At 40.5% G+C, this 17028-nt stretch overlaps 3 protein-coding genes across 3 annotated transcripts; 1 reads left to right on the forward strand and 2 right to left on the reverse strand.

Moving 5' to 3' along the window:
• Positions 1-1283: 1283 nt before the first annotated feature.
• Positions 1284-8476, reverse strand: eef1g (eukaryotic translation elongation factor 1 gamma). The gene is made up of 10 exons (XM_083890925.1): positions 8429-8476; positions 7437-7595; positions 7158-7221; positions 6391-6533; positions 6099-6242; positions 5855-5984; positions 3930-4134; positions 3185-3357; positions 2174-2298; positions 1284-1654 (listed from the first exon to the last, which is right to left on the reverse strand). The coding sequence occupies exons 1-10, from the start codon at positions 8438-8440 to the stop codon at positions 1496-1498; spliced, it is 1314 nt and encodes a 437-aa protein (XP_083747051.1). The 5' UTR covers positions 8441-8476; the 3' UTR covers positions 1284-1495.
• A 969-nt stretch (positions 8477-9445) lies between these two features.
• polr2g (RNA polymerase II subunit G) lies at positions 9446-12027 on the reverse strand (the record flags this gene model as incomplete). Its single annotated transcript, XM_083891450.1, has 8 exons — positions 9446-9459; positions 10173-10206; positions 10332-10403; positions 10658-10723; positions 10822-10872; positions 11099-11258; positions 11674-11783; positions 12016-12027. 8 exons carry the CDS (start codon positions 12025-12027, stop codon positions 9446-9448), a joined length of 519 nt encoding a protein of 172 aa, XP_083747576.1.
• A 527-nt stretch (positions 12028-12554) lies between these two features.
• On the forward strand, positions 12555-14919 carry LOC310928135 (uncharacterized protein). The gene is made up of 4 exons (XM_083890622.1): positions 12555-12961; positions 13040-13139; positions 13667-13797; positions 13928-14919. The coding sequence occupies exons 1-4, from the start codon at positions 12725-12727 to the stop codon at positions 14219-14221; spliced, it is 762 nt and encodes a 253-aa protein (XP_083746748.1). The 5' UTR covers positions 12555-12724; the 3' UTR covers positions 14222-14919.
• Positions 14920-17028: the final 2109 nt, after the last annotated feature.

Here is a 17028-nt window from a genome sequence, read left to right on the forward strand (position 1 = left end):
GTGACTTCTGCACAATTACTGCTACTTGATATAAAATTAACTTAACTTCACACATAAGACAAAGAAATGCAATTTGTAAAGCCTGAATGTGACCTATAAACACTCACCCGCAGGATGTCCATATAAGGCGTTGTGCATTATTCCCACGGCAATATACCATGGGTGCGCCTGCGGCACTGATCCTTGCCGCATGAGTGATGAGGGCTGAAAACAAAGCTGGTTAAGACATGCACAGTACACGTGTATATATATATATATTTTTTTTTTTTAAAGCAACTTATTTCATATGCATTCTTAAGAAAAGGAAATACGTGCGCAAGTGCGCACACAAGGCTTTTCACTCTTCATTGATGTGGATTTCAGAGACATCAATAAATAACGGTTTATTTACAATCCGTGACAACAGCAAGAGTCTTTAAACTTTAAAATGATATGCTCCAAGTTTAAAACTGAGGACACACGGCCTGGACATGACATTTTGAATGTAAGATTCATTCCAGGCTTCCTCTCCTTAGGGGAGGCACAGGCAACATCAAAACAACAACCTATAGTTTAAAGCAGATGACCTTGTTTTAGTTTGAGAAAAACCACAGAGCGCTGCCTACTCATTTTCTTTCCCTGCTGGGTGTTCCCTTCAACAGGCCCAACCGCTTTCCAGCGTCCAGTCTTCACTGCCCTCTACAGGAATTAAACGACACTGCAACTTTCACAACACCCTGAGTTTCCATTTTAGCTTTGTAAATTAATGGTATATGGATTCATGTGATCAAACCCAGTATATGTAAATCTGGAGGCCAAATATCAATTGCTACATGGACTCCTTTACTTTCAAAATTTTAGATAGGAGCTTTAACCACACCCTGTACTACTGTTGGGTGTAGTCAGAATGTGTTGTTGCGCCATAGTGATGTCACCAATTTGAATACATTCGCAGCTGCAACAGGGTAACAACCTTCATTTTGTCAGATAAACTTGTCTTAGTAGGTAAAGCATTTCTGATATAGCTGTCGATGTTTTCCACTACTTGGTCCTTTCATGGTGATTTATTGACCTCCACCAAGGAGGCATGTTGTTGCCAGAGTTTGTTTGTTAGCAACGTGACTCGAAAAGTCAAGGACTGATTTGGATGAAATTTTCAGGATAGGTCCCCAATGGGACCAGGAACAAGTGATTTAATTTTTACTGAGCTGCACTCTCCAGGTGCTTTTCTAGTTATTAATGAATTAAGGCAGCGGGTCACCACGAAATGCACTGTTTAACACAAAGATACATGTAGACTGAAGTCATAGACACATGCCACTGATGGCATTACTGAAAATGCTTTATTTTCGCAGGACAAACAAAAACAGTTGGGGCCACCGAGACAAAATTCACTCGTCTTCAAACACTGTCTTTCTTGTAGTTGAGTAAGCACGTGTTGGCTGAAAGTCCACTGGTTTAATTCGAGGAGAGCAGAGTCGCAAAAGTGCTTTTGTTTTAGAATGCCAGTGTCCTCTCACTTGAAGACCTTGCCCTGGTTGAATGCTTTACCCACGTGCTTAAAGTCTCCCTCCCAGGCAAAGTACTCCTTCACCATGGTCTTGCACTCCTCGCTGTCTGGATCCAGCTTGCGCCAGTCGTATGATTCATAGTCGATCTGCCAGTCATCAGACAGCTAAGGGAGGAACAAAAAGACATTTGAATACGAGCGATTACCCTGCAGCAAATCATTCATCACCACCTCTACTAATGATAGACGAGTCACACCAGAATATTCCACAGCAATAAAGAGCATAAAAGGGTTAATAAGGATCATTTTCTTACTGACTATTTACAAAAGCATTGCAGACTAATTTTAGTTCAAGCTGTACAATATAAATGATGTTTCTGGAAATATGTGCCCATAGCATGAACCAGCCTTTTACTCACTGATTCAGAGATGACTGGGATGAATATGGGATCTCTTTCTCTACCCCCGTCAGATTAAGACTTAGTGCCATGTTTGGACACTGCCTTGCCCAGACAGGGAATCATCGGATAAAAAAAAAAAACCCTCAACAAATCTCAGGGAACAGACGTTTGCTGGGCCTATTTTTTGTCAAACATCAGGCTTGTCAAAGATGGGTAGGTAACACCCAAGGGGTGTTATGAAGTCATTAAACCAGGGACACCAGTGTCCTATCTAAAAACTTACGGGGAAGACCAGTTCCTGGCCTCTGAAGATCCAGATGCCAGAGATGCTGCCGTCGTTGTCGGAGCCAAACAAGATAACGCTGGCGAAGGCATTTTTTCTGAGTCTGTCCAGGCGCTGGTACATACCTGTGGGCATTTATGAGAATTAACAGAAACCGTTAGTCCACAACACAGTATTGTGGCATGTGTCCACAGCATATTGTAAGACTTCAGTCCTCAGTATCAACAGACATCTTTATTGTGCCCATAGCATGAACCAGCCTTTTACTCACTGATTCAGAGATGACTGGGATGAACATGGGATCTCTTTTTCTTCCCCCGTCAGATTAAGACTCTGTGCCATGATTGGACACTGCCTTGCCCAGTGACAGGGGACACTGCCCTCAACAGGTGGATGGCCGTAATTTGAGAGCAGCTTTATTTATAACCACAAAGGTCTGCATTTAAATACAGACCATTATGTATTCTTCATTAGGACTGCATAAATGCCTCACTGGTTTCTCTCAACTCTTAAGAACTTGACTGAAGTTGATATCAGCCAATGTTTTGAAATAGTTTTAATAAATTAGCTTTAACCTTGAGCAAGGCTTTATTTTGTACTTTTGGTATCATAATAACCTGGCCGATAAGGGATTATATGGATGTAAAATTACACAAGCCCTACATACAAACTATTATTTCAAAACAACACTTTGATAACCGTGTACAACATGGGCAACCGCAGGTTCCTTATTCAAGTTAAAGTCACAATTCCAAACACTGCCCTACTCTCAAAGTGCGTCTTCTTTTCACTGTTCAAACAGGTAAAAATGTTTAAGACAAAATATGATACATTACTAGTCATCGGCACATTTTCCTTTTAGTGCCACATAAGACAAAGGGTCTTGAAGGTCACAGAAAAATGAATAACCGTCTCAATGGAGGAAACTCAAATGAACCAAACAATTTCTCCACACAATAGATGTGCACAGACCCATATGTGTTCATACAAGTGCCTTTGGCAGAGTCCTACCTGTGATAAGGTTGCAGCTCTTAAAGGCTTGTGTCAGCTCCTCTGGAAATTTGTACTGGCAATACCAGATGGAGTACCCCTCTTTGTCAAAGTTCTCCCAGAAGTGGGGAAGGGCAACAGTCAGGGTTTCCTCATTAGAATACTTCCTCTTGAACTCATCCATGACAAATGCGCTGAAAAGAGAAGGGGGGGGGGGGGGGGGGGTCAGGTCATTTGCACGTTTGTTTTATGTACAGGGTGATGCGGGCAAGAAAAAAGTTTGAGACAAAAACACAGCTAGGAACAGAAGGCCATCTATCAGAAATATTAATGTTTACACTTGTGACCAAACTAAGTCATTAAACATGCCTGTCCTAAATTAATATGTGCCCATAGCATGAACCAGCCTTTTACTCACTGATTCAGAGATGACTGGGATGAATATGGAATCTCTTTCTCTACCCCCGTCAGATTAAGACTTAGTGCCATATCTGGACACTGCCTTGCCCAAAGACAGGGGACAACCTGCTTTGCCCACACAGAAGTATCCTGGAGTACAGGCTCATTAAACTCACAAAACTAAATTTTGCGCAGACCATGCATCATTTCCTATGAATGGTCACACTTCAAACGCACTATAGAATCAAGTAGAGTATTTGTCCATTATCTTGAAATCACTACCTTGCTTGCGTGACATTTCTGGACGACAAATTATATTTGCATATCAAGAAAACAATACAAACAAGGTCAGACTGCAGATGTTTACCTCTTTGGGAGGTGTGCAAAAGGGTCCTTGGTTTTGGGCTCAGCGGCCAAGGCAGCCTCACAGACGTCCATCTCCTCTTCAGGGGCAGGCTTCTTCTCCTCCTTTTTCTTTTCTTTTTTCTCCTGGGGCTTGGCTGCCTCTTTTGGTGCCTTTTCTTTCTTAGGAGGGGCCTCTTTCTTGGGCTGCATCTCAGCAAACTTCTTGGCTGAACAAACAGAACAATGAAAAACAATGTTTGCCATTTAGTGTTCAAGTCAATGTTCCAATCGTCTGTTTTTGGTTTTGCACTCTGTGGGACTACTCTCTGGCAATGATTTTGGAAATGAAGAGTGAAATATTACAAGCAATTTGACATAATACTTGCATAATACTCTAGATCAGGGGTCAATAACCTTTTTGAGACAGAGCTACCTTGTGAGTAGAGAATATGGACAGCTAGAATTGAAATGTATTTATATGTTATGCAATTAACCCTTTAAATTGTGAATATTATGCTTTAAATTACATGCACATTAATTTCAGTGCTCACTCCCAACAGATTTTTACTACAATTGGGACCAAACTAAAGGTTAAACATGCACCCTGCAACACTTCAGATCACCAAGTTATTTGTGGCTCAGTATCAACAGACATCTTTATTGTGCCCATAGCATGAACCAGCCTTTTACTCACTGATTCAGAGATGACTGGGATGAATATGGGATCTATTTTTCTACCCCTGTCAGATTAAGACTTGGTGCCATATTTGGACACTGCCTTGCCCATTGACAGGGGATCACTTCCTTTCCCCTCATGGCTTCCTGCTACAATCAAACAGAAATCTATAACACTGCCAATAGTTCACTGTGATTGGTCGATCGCACATGAAGCAGACTAGCAAATAGTGTGATTTGGGTGAGGGGAAAAAAAGATGTGTCCATGAAAGAGCATAGAACGGCAATGACAGATACTACAATTTTTTTGCTTTGACAGATCGTCAATATGTTTTCATCCTTCACGGTCTAATATTGTCATATCACCCACCCCTACTCTCTCCGCAAGTCTTTCACATCCATCCATGTCCGTCAGGTCAAATCTGTCGGCCATTAAAACATCCAGAAGGTGTTTAGCGTCTTAAGCAGGCAGAATTAATTTTCTCCTCAGCTGTGTGCAACAGTGCGTCATGCTTTGTGCGCAAGGAGTAGATGGCGCGCAACCTACGAACAGGTACAGAGGCATTATTGGTCAGTGCTTTGATGCAAGGTGCAAACGTTAGTAGCAGCGCACATCTGCATGTTCAATGAGCAATCACAATAATTCAATTTTATTTGTATAGTGCCAAATCACATCATCTCAACTGTCATTAATAACCTAGGTGGACCTCAGTCCTTATCGGCAGCTTTATATTGGTCTTTATTTACAAAGTGCATCATTTCCACCGGCTCAAATCCCAATTTTGTTATTACTATTTTTAGAGGGAAAAACTGTTTTACACCCTTCAAGTGACAGTCACAGGTTCTAATCTCTTCTTGTTCCAATACAGCGAACACCTTTCAATCGACTACTGCCCCTGACCCAGTAGACCCTGTCTGCCTACATTATGAAGGCCAAGTGTCCCCTTTCAGCCCATCCTAATTAAGTGGCTTCCAGCTTAGTATGTGGCTAGTTAGCATGTCAAATGCCAGTCTTGCTACCATCCATTAACTTTTCTATAAAATGAGAGCACAAAATTGGAGCCGTGTACGGGTAGAGCATCAAGGCCAGCTCAAGTCAACAACCAGTGTTTTATCCAGGTGTGCCAACTCAACTTGAAATCCAAATTAGTAAGATGAGTCAGACTTGCATGTTTACATGCATTACATACAAGCCCGGATGAAGACTAACTAAACTAACAGTGTGTTTGTTTTTTAAACGTCAGGTAAACACATCAACTGTTAGTAACTTACCATCAAACTGGGCCATCTTTTCACACAGCTTAACCTCTCCGAGAACAGCCTTGAACTGGGGCTGGTTTACACAGGTGACAAACCAGCGGTTCACATTGGGGTATGGTTGACGGAAAGAAGGCTCAAGGACCTACAGGGTGAAATGAAGTGACGCCTAATTATCATGGCTCAAAAAATATGACACAGAACCAAAATAACAGGCAGGCGAGTGTATGGTCATTTATCTGTGGTGCGTATGTCAAACCTGTTTGTAGAGCCAGAGCATTGCGCAAGCCACAGTGACGTCGGCAAGGCTGGCTCGCTCCCCCACAAGGAAGGTACGGGTGTTCAGGTGTTGGTTCAGCACGGTAAGGGCACGCTTCACATCCTCCTTGGCCTGTTCTGTGGCCTGGACAGATACAGATTAAAGAAAAAGAAAACGAGATGACTATGCAGGATTACATAATACACGAAATCTATAGTCAGCGCTCCACTTTCAACTACAGCTACCAAATAATCATTAGGTCTTAAGCTTGGTCAGAAAATTATTTAAGTACCTGTTTGTTGAACTGCATGATTCCCAGAGTGGGGAAAACCCATGTGCTGGCTGGCGGGATGATCTCTGAGTCAGCGAAGCTGACCCACTGCAGCACCTGGGCTGCGGCCTGAGGAGTGGCCCCACGCAGGGCATCATTGCTCACTATGGTTCAAAGAAAACATGTTTCTTTATAGAAATCAATAAAGAAAAAAGCATATACAGGGACAAGTTTGTCTTTAGATGAGATCTGCATTTCACCACCAATGTTTTGGTATTAAAATTTCAACAACAAAAAAAATATCTGATCAGCAAATGGGTAAATTACAGATATTTAAAGCAGAACTGTGCAGGATTTTTACTTTAAAAGGTTCAAAGTCATTGTTGAGGTTAAATGTCTTGTGGGAAATTGGGGCCCGTCTCCACTCCCCCTACCGTCGTTTAGCAGAAAACCAGCCTTGCAAGATTAGAGCCGCCAAGTCCTCAGATTCAGAAGGTCTCGCGAGAAACACAAATTGCTTCAAGGCACTGCACACACCCTAGCCAAATAGCAGCTTTAAGATCAGGGCAGCGATGGCGTTATTTTAGACATTCATGGCATAGCTGGACAAAAAGAAGCAGAGAAAGACGGGGACCAATCATGCAAAGTTCTGCTTTACGTGAACAGGGAGAAGATGCCTAATCCAAACAATTAGCATTTACTGTATTTCAAGAACTGCCTGAATCATTAACATCCTAACCATGAGTGTGCAAGACTTATCATTTGATGATTATACATGCGAGACTTACAGTAGTGAGCAATGGCATTACTCTCAAACAGACAGAAGCCATCATCTCCCTGGTAAGCTGGTACCTACAAAGAAAAATCAAGAAATTGTTCATGAACTTCACATGAGCAGATTTTCTTGCTTCAATGGTGCAGCCAAACTAGTTTTACATTTACATTACATAACAAAAGCATCAGTTATAGATATTGCAGCAACAGTTTAGTCCAAACAGCCAACTTTGCCAAAAGATTGAAGCACTTTCACTAGGACAATCCAAATTTACTAAATCAGCTGCACTAACCTTGCCCAAAGGGAAGTTGTTGAGGAAGGCAGGAGTACGGTTCGTCTGCCCAAAGGTGAAGGCAGGGGAAGTGCTGGCAACTTTGAGGGCAGCACCACTGTACTGGGCTGCAATCTGGGCCTTGAAGGCCCGCCAGTTCTCCGGGTACGTGTAGAGAGTCTGAAACCAGCACAGATAACACAGGAGTTAATAAAACATAAAAGAGTAACACTAACTGTATGTGTACATGTCCAATTCTGCAAGTAAAGGTAGCACCATTATAAGTTGAACTAGAGACAATGTCATGATAAACTTGAAATGTATTAAGCAATTACGAACGCCTTTTATTCACGTGTTAACCCCATGGACTACGTAGTACAAGGTAAAATGGAGACAAAGCCACTCATCGATGCTAACTTGAGCCCTTTAAATGTTCCTGTAATAAATTAATGATGTACTCCACAAACTGAAAGCTGACCCCTTAAAACGTGTCTAACTGAGAGAAACTGACTCAGCAAAAATTATAGAGAAGCAGGAAAGCTCTGGAATGCTGCTTATTCACGTGGTGATTTAACTTGCTTTAAATGCTAACCAGTCAACTCGCTGCTAACAAAACCATAGCTTTCCTTCCAACTAACCCTTAACATTACAACACCGTGTATAGGGCAACTCTGGCTTTAACAAAACTGCACATTAATGTCCAGGTTAAGCGTAAACACGGGACATATGAAGCAATAGTTTAGACGGAATGAAAAGGGAAACGTGGCACAAGCCTGGCCCAGGAAGGAGTGTCATTCAGTTTCATTGCGACGTCAGGTTAGCAAGAGCTATATAGAAAGAACATTGAATGAAAAGTTCGCAAATTAACTGCCTACAAGCTTAACAACACATATACGACACTGTTGTGACATAAGGGAATTCATTAGGAGCGTAGATGGCGCTGATTTAAAGCGGATTGTGTCACGAAAGTATAGGAAAAGCTCAATCATAAGGCCCCTCTCCATTTTACTCACCCCTGCCGCCATCTTCAGTACGAGAGAAAGAAAGAACGTGGGCGCGCTCCTCTGACGTATTTACGGCCAAAAGACGTGCGCGTGGAAAAAGAAACCCGCGTCTTCTTCTATTTAGAATTTCCGGCAGGCTGTACAGTGAGAGGCGCGATGCTGCCCCCAAACCGCAGTTCAAAGTCCTTTATCACAGTTCTCACAGTCCTTCCACACGGTTTAAAGTCCAAAGATCAAAGTCATTATTTCTTAAGAAAATATCAAGAAAACCACGAAAGCCCCAGGTCAGTTAGTTAAATAAAAGAAAACATATGGGGTTCCGTTTGTAAAGTGACTCATGCTGAAAATAACATAATAATTTTGCCACATTTAGCTTAAAACAATGTTTGTGAATCAAGTGGCTTTAATAATAATAATTAAAAAACCTTAATGCAGTAAAACGTTTTTCTTTTAATGCCTGCATCATGAATCTTTAATAAAACTCCCTCCATACACTTTTCCCAATATCTAAAATAGTGCAATTACAGAATCTTGATTAAGAATTGCAATTCAGTGGCATGATTTGCACGGTGGTGTCTTGCTTTGCCACATTTCAGCACAATTGATTTTCTTTCTTTCTATAAATAATAACTACAGTAACATGTCTTACAGCAACATCAGTGCATCATCTAATTTTCCAAACGAAGATCATATTGTACACTATACATCAAAGACACAAGGATCCAAAATATAAGAACAAATAAAACGTTTTATTTTGCACAGAAACAAAATAAAAATACAGAGTTTGGACAATGAGTAGATGACTTATTTCTGTATTAAAGGTTACCATTTTTTTTCTCTGAATCTTGCAACTCTAAAAACCTACACATTTTATAGTAATAAAGCATAATAATAATAAAACAGTAGCTATCGGCTTCACCACCGGTCACCAAATCATATCAAACGTTGTAGAAAAATATTAATTTACAAACAAAGAAATACACTTCTACATAAAATGTTCCATGTGAAGTGCAGCCTCTGTTCAACTCAGCTCACAAGACCTGGGGAAAAACAAGTTGAGGGAAGATTTAAAGATCGATCACAAAACAAAGACTATATGATCAGAGACCTGTACTATGAAGCAGAATTTGCCATTGGCAAGGTAATGTTATGTCAACTTTATTGCACAACAAAATGGTATCACTATTGAAATGAAACATCGATTGGAACTCAGTGGGTGGATCATAGTGTCTCTCAGGACAGCAAGAATGTTCAGAGACTGGGAAACGCCTTTGGCTTTCCTTGACTTTTTAATATTAGCAACTTTCTTTACTGCAGAGGGCCAGGTCGTCACAGGAGATCACTATTTTTAATTGTTTTTTTCTTTTCTGTTGGCTTCGGTTAAGTCAATTTAATTGTGCTTTGGTATACTAATATCATACAGAGACAGATTAAATGACTTCAAGATGAACACTCAAATTAATAACAAACATTTTAAGACCATTATCAGCACAAACGTTAAGATGCTTGAAGCCACATAATGAAGATACTGTATATCCTTGGTGTGTTGAACCTACTTCACAGAACAGGCCTCATGATGCCTACATTTCTTGGGTTTCAAACAACAACCCATTAAAAGGGGAAACAATTCACATCCTGTTTTGTCAAACTATGAATAATGTTTTCTGACTTGCTTAAATAATTGGACATAATCCAATGCATTTTACAAGTTGCACAATGCAGTAAGTTATATGTTCTCTGACGTCATACTCACCCAGATAATCATCCATGAGAGATCCAATAGCAAACTGTAAAACAAAGCGGATCATTTCAAAAACCATTGCGTAACATCCGACATACAGACTGATATCTTTTCCTGCAGCAAGGTGAACCATTTGGTCTTATTCATTTCAAAAAGAAAGAATACACTTACAATGTCATTCTTGTCCACTCTTGTTCCCACAATCTTTAGCCGAATCTCATCGTCTTGTTGGATTACAATGTCCTTAAGGAAAACAATAAAACATAAATATAAATGAATAATTATGTAACAGTAAAATGTCTTGTTTCAAACATAATTAATGTAATACAGTACCACTGTTCCTTTTCCAGAAAAACAATGTCTAAGATGTAGTTATATCTAAATGTACATTTTACATTTAGTCATTTAATTGTGAAACTTGTTAGATACCTAATCAAGAGAATTATGTTACATGCTACTGTTGTCTAATAACAAAAAATGACCCTGAATATTCTTACCTCATCAACTGTCTTGTAACAAGGGGGATTAGAATTGGGGTCAAACTCCATTTCTGAGGGGATGGACTGCAAATAGAAAGGTTCTCATTAGATACAAAATTAAAAGATGTAAATCAAAATATGTACCAAACAAAACCAGGTAGATAGATGCTACACTGACTCACATGTCTAGAGATGAAGCAAGACATGGGACCAATCTCTGTGAACAATCCAACCTGTAAGAAACATGAAACATTCATTCCTAGATATACAAGACATTATCTACTATCTAAGCAATGCAGCATCAAATTAATGAGAACATCATGGAGGGGAGGGGTGGTCGTGATGATTGGGGAAAGACCAGTGGGAAACACACTGTAATGCCTTTGCAATATAAGGATGAAGTTCAAGCTTAGACATTCTACACAATAGCTGGTAAACCTGCACTGCACTGTTTCTCACCTTGTTAACCTGAGTAACCACAGCATCCACCACTTCCCCCTTGAATGGGCGGAACACAATGGCCTTGTACTTTACGGGGTACAGAACAAACCCTCTGCCTGGCTGGATTATACCTGCCCCGATGTTGTCAATGGTGGTGACCGCAATGACAAAGCCGTACCTGAAAGAGAGCAATGAATTAGCAATGTGTATATATTTAAGCTTTCCTGTGTTGCCATTAGGATTACATTTTTATTCAAAATTTGTCAAAATTGTCAGTTTTAAATGCAATCTTGCATCAGTTAAAAAATTATTAGAGTGGCTCTAAGTACAAATTAAATTTCACAATCTTTTATCATACACTGTTATGGTCAAAAGTTGTCAAATAGCCCCAGAGATCCGATAAAAATCAAAACTAGTAGGGAACTGTTCACTTTCAGATGGTATGAACATTTGCGTGTGATCTGGGTTGGGGTTCATCACATACACATATATTTCAACATATGCACGTCAACAAAATTAGTGTACAATTTAATTGTACAAGCAACTTAAGACATGCGACGAACAGACATATAGCTTATATTGGAAACACTCACTTGCCAGTACATGTACCCTCCACTTCTGTGAAAAGCTTCTGTTTCACTGTGTTGAGTAGATTCGGACCAAAATACCTCGGGTGTAGCAAGATTTCATGCTCCAAAGAAATCTGTAAACACACAAAATTGCTGGTATTTTAGTGTGTTTACCAACGTGATGCTATGGATGTTGCTACAGCGATCTGATAAAGCTTCATGTCGGCAAGACAAAATAAGGAGTTTTTTGAAGCTGCATTAGCAATGCTAACCAAGTAGCTATCACGCGAGGGCTAAACTTTTATAAACACAATGTCTATCATCTGCTACTAGCCCGTCCATACAGTGTGAATAACACATACTTACATGGTAAAACATGACGGTTGTAGAGTTCGAAAACCCTCAAATGGTTCTCTTGTTTTGATAATTTATCCCAAATCTTTCACACTGCACCCAATGAATGAGAAGCGAAGCATCAAAGTCACTTCCGGGTCACCGGGTCGTCTCCTGATAAAACACTTATTGTCCAGGATTATGTCTCCCGGGGAATTATAAATGCCATATTTGCCCAGAAAAAAAATCTCCGTTAAACATAAAGTTAATCTATTGCTAATTATCTTAAACGCGGGACTAATAATGCGTTTATGAGGCTTGTTGTCAGCTAACCTCCCAGAAAACGAGACATCACAGAGCCCGAGTCTGACCCACAGCGGCGAGGAGGGGCAGTGCATGACAGTGGTAACAGACAGTGGGCGTGACTCAATACTTGCTCTACGATTGGTTACTTTGACAGGGCGGCGATACCGAAGAAGCAACAACCAAATGTGTTTTTTTAATTACACTTTTGATTAAAAAAGTTCACCAATCCGTCCAACTTTCAGACACACTCCGTTGCAACGTCAGCTGGCGCACCGTATAGCTTGTTTTGTAGGTTACTGTGTATGTGCGGCTGTTGGTATTGCGTGCTGACCCTTCCCAGGCTCCGTACTTTCCAGTTCTGTGGGACACGGGGCGAATACGTGACATAAACAAACCGGATAGACAGACAGACAGCTAACTTTCTCTCCTGACAGACATGGCGACGAACCTCATCTCCAGGTTGTCTCGTATTCCCGTGTCCACACAGCGCCTCCTGCTCCACGGTCAGGCTCAGGCCAGTCCCCGGTCATGGGGGAAGGTGGCGGCGTTAGCGCCGGGGAACAGACGCTTGTGCAGCGACGCTTCTTCAGAAAATATCAGTCGCTTTCCAATCCCTAACAAGAAAGACCTGCCTTATGATATCGTTGAGCTTATGGGGGAAGTCGAGACAAAGGTAAACATACATTTTTTAAAAAAGATATTGTTTTTTGTTGCTGTTTTATCAACTAAAATATTATCTTTTTGTTTACAGGGAGGCTTTTTGCCAAACGTGTTCAAAGTGCTCGCTCACAGACCAGCTGAGTTCAGACCTTTTTTTGCTTACTACAACGAACTAATGAACAAGGAGACAGGTATGAAGGTGTGTGTGTGTGTTCGTGTGCGTGTGCGTGTGAGAGAGAGAGATTTTGGTTTGTGCACATAACAAGACATTTGAGAACATCATTATTTCCAGGTATGAAAAACACTGATCAACATTTTTCAATAATTTCTGAAATGTTTAGTTTGTTGCAGCCCCAGATCAGTCAGCAGCAGACTGTGCATGTTATGTGACGCACAATATCGGGAAGAGAAGGCAAATGTTTCCCTTATATTCCCTATTCATCAATTAGTAACTTAGTCCAGAAAATGTTCAACGGTGTTTCCTAAACTTCAAAATGATGACATCTGCAACATGATCAGATTAACATCATAGAAACAGGAAACAGGAGGTTAAAATAACAGCATACAAACGATGGGTCAATGATCAACTTAGTTGGCATATAGTAATTGATATATACCAATAAACACATGATAGATTTACGTTTACAGTTCAAGCAGCATATGTTCTTTTGTGTGCCAAATTTGTGTTAATTTCCCCCCTCATTTTAATGCATTTCAGGCAGATTATCCAAAGCAGACCGAGAGCTGATCGTAGTTGCAACCAGCATCCACAACAGGTGTCTATACTGCGTGGTATCCCACAGTGCACTGCATCGCATCTACTCTAAGAAACCCACTCTGTCCGATCAGGTACCATTCGTCTTTGACTGACTGTATCATGTTTCTTTGTTCCTTTTTAAAAGCATGTCATTTTGACACTCCTCATTTTAAAACAAAACAACTCATCCGCTCATCATCCCTCTCCCCACCTTTCACTCAGGTCGTTGTTAACTATGAGAACGCAGAGCTGGGTCCTCGGGAGCGCGCCATGCTGGACTTTGCGATGGCTGTGTGTCGCAGCGACACCATCACAGAACAGCACTTCGAGGCGCTGGAGGAGGTGGGCTTTGACCGCGAGGACGCCTGGGACATCGCTGCGATCGCTGCTTTCTTTGCCATGTCCAACCGGCTCGCTCACCTCACCGACATGAGGCCAAACGCAGAATTTTACAATATGGGCCGTATGCCACGGGACAAAAGCAAGGACAACGCAGGGGGAGACGCGAAGAAGTGAAAAGAGGTGTTTCAGACAAGTTTATCATGATTCTTATTAATAAAGTTATTGAGTGCTGAAAGGACATTATTACTAAGTGGGGGAAAGGTTACATGGCCTTTTATTCCAACCTGGTATACAAGAGGACATCTCTAAGTTTGTCTCAGCTTTTACTCATTTGAAATGTGTGGTGTCTTCCATGACTAAATCAGTGTATGCAAAACATTTTTACTACCCTGTGCGCTCCAAATACCATGAATAGTTTCCAGTTTATTTCCTTGTTCATAAAATCACTTGAAAGAACTCTTTGTTACCATGTGACACATTGTGTTCAGTGTGTTTTATGAGCAGCATTCACTTGTTTGTATTTAAAAAAAAAACGGATAAATAGATTATATTTTTCTTGGTTTGACACTTCATTTTCTTACTTAGATTCTTAAGTGTTAGCTATATGACTGTGTTAAACCACCAGATGGCATCATTGGAATGTCTTAAATTTTCACTGTATTGTGTATTCTGCATATTTCCAATAGACCCCAGCTATGGTCAAGTCAAAATATGAGGCTACAGATTATCTTTCAGCTGTTACAGAGTGCTGTGGGGTAAAAAGGAGCTGATCTAGATAATGTACGATGAATGTAAATTTCTGTCAAAAATGTCATAATTCTCCCCCGAAGTTACATTTTCTTGCAAGCAGCTTACTTTAAGATCAGTGTCCCTGTGCTGTGATACAAGTCAAACTTGACTTATTTTATATTCTATTTTATTCCTCATATATATTGAAGTATACCTGAGAAAACGTGTCATCTTTTCACATCAGTCTGTGAACAGAGCTTGAGATCAATGAAAGATTGACAGTCTGAAGAGATTCCAGTGAGAAATCCCAGGAATAAAAGCACTCGTCTGACTATTGAATATTGAAAGTTTTCTTCCCCTAGACTCGAGAACAAATAAGTTTTAGCTTTGTTAAGGGGTTACGTTTCATTGTCCTGTCCAAAATCAATTTTGGTAAGAATCTACCCACTGATGACATCACAAAAAATATCAGATTTTCAAGAAATCCTTATCTTAAAATAGGGAAAAAAGGATCAGACTTTCATCCAGTCCGGATCCAGATTAAATTCAATATGGGAAGCTCCATTTAACAAGTTCAGACTTAACAGATCAGGTTGTTTTCTTCCATGCTTACTGTAACAGAATACTTTAAGTTTAGTGTGTAAGCCTTGGTTGAGGCCTGTGCTCTCTGAACATCAGTACTGTTTACTTTGGTGTACTCTGTTGTTTTAACACATGTGCACACGTACAAAGCCTCTGCATGTGTCGATGAAGGATGTTCTCCGAGCATTTGTATCCGGAGTCACTTGCATTAATTTCATGTGATGGAATTTCACATGTAGCACAGCATCTATTTGTCTAATCCCTCTAGACACAGCATCAGGGATTGAACATGCACTCAGCTCACACAGCTGTGACACAGAGAGCAGGAATAAAATATGGTTCGTTGGGTTTTTGGTGAATATGAATGCTTATACAGGCAATAATGTAAAGGCCAATGTGATCATCAAATACAAATATTCACCTACAGATACTTAGAAATGTCTAAGCCTGTTATTATACAGTATTATACTGAGGCTCTAAACGCAACAAATGTGCCAGTAAGAAAAATAATATAATAATAAAGTATGATATCTGCCAAAAAAAAATTAAGGTTAACTAAGGACGAGAAGAAAACTAAAACTGCTGCATGGGATGTTATATCTACACATAATGTCCATATAATGTCTGCATAATGAGTGCAATTGTTTGCACACGACTGAGGTTCTCCTATGACCTTCTCAGTCAACCACCTGAGAAGTGTTTTAAATCACAGTGTTCCAGACCGATAAGCCAAATGCACGTTCATTCAGACGACTCAATGTTTGCGGATTACAGGTTCATGCATTATCTCATATCTGCTGCTCTTTGTTGTTGTTTGTACGGTCGCATGTGTGATTCGAGGACACGGGCGGACATTAAAATGTGACCCGCAGCATCTCATCTGAGCCTTTACAGCATACTGGCACTAATGGCTTTATTATTAGATGACTTTTTTTTGTGTTTCCAATTGCTGTGATGTGTTTGGTTTTGGCATTATTCCCAGCTTAAACACTTCAATCTTTGTTGTGGTTTTCTCTCTCTCTCTCTCTCTCTCCGTTTTTTCACAGATGCATTAATCTAGGCTGTAATAATTATTTCTGACGTTTGCCTCCTCTGCAGCTGTCCTTGGAACTTGGCAGACTAATGTGGGGCTAATTTTTCTGTGTGTGCATTTCACTAATGTGAATATTATTTGACTCATTGAGTTCAGAGGAGATTTGGACACATCACATGTAAAATTCATGTTTTGGCTCAGAGGGCGGAGGAAAACCTCAGAAAAGTGAGAGTGTATGATAACAGGACGTCTGACACGTGAGACCACACTGTCATTTTTGATGATGTGTCGCATTAGTATTCAGGCTGTCCCGCCGCGATTTCTCTCCACCTCCCTGACATGAATCAGAGCTTATTACAGTCATAACAGTGTCAGGGCAGAGTTAATTAAATAATACCTTAATAGATTACTAAAATGGAAAGTAGAAAACAGTCAGGGAAAAAAAAGAGAAATGAAGACAGCAAAAACAAGTCAAATTGTGCGAAGCGGAGCGATTTTGACGAGATAGGTGGCAACGTGCAGGGCAAAGAGGGGGAGCTGTGATCACATGGTGCCACAGGAGCATCCAGCAAAGCTGTTTCTCATCTCCGACCCCCCCAGGGGATTGTGGTATATTGATACAGACAGGAAGGAGAAA

Source organism: Microchirus variegatus (genome assembly GCF_963457635.1).
Source record: "Microchirus variegatus genome assembly, chromosome: 6".
NCBI lineage: Eukaryota > Metazoa > Chordata > Actinopteri > Pleuronectiformes > Soleidae > Microchirus > Microchirus variegatus.

Bases quoted from the DNA above. Each gene is read 5' to 3' on its own strand.
- LOC310928135 (XM_083890622.1), top strand. From the start codon at position 12,725: ATGGCGACGAACCTCATCTCCAGGTTGTCTCGTATTCCCGTGTCCACA. The intron at 12,962-13,039 runs GTAAACATACAT...TTTTGTTTACAG, and splicing joins TGGGGGAAGTCGAGACAAAG to GGAGGCTTTTTGCCAAACGT. The intron at 13,798-13,927 runs GTACCATTCGTC...CCTTTCACTCAG, and splicing joins AACCCACTCTGTCCGATCAG to GTCGTTGTTAACTATGAGAA.
- eef1g (XM_083890925.1), bottom strand. The intron at 7,222-7,436 runs GTTAGTGCAGCT...TTTTCTTTGTAG, and splicing joins ACAACTTCCCTTTGGGCAAG to GTACCAGCTTACCAGGGAGA. The intron at 6,534-7,157 runs GTAAGTCTCGCA...TTTGAACCATAG, and splicing joins TAATGCCATTGCTCACTACT to TGAGCAATGATGCCCTGCGT.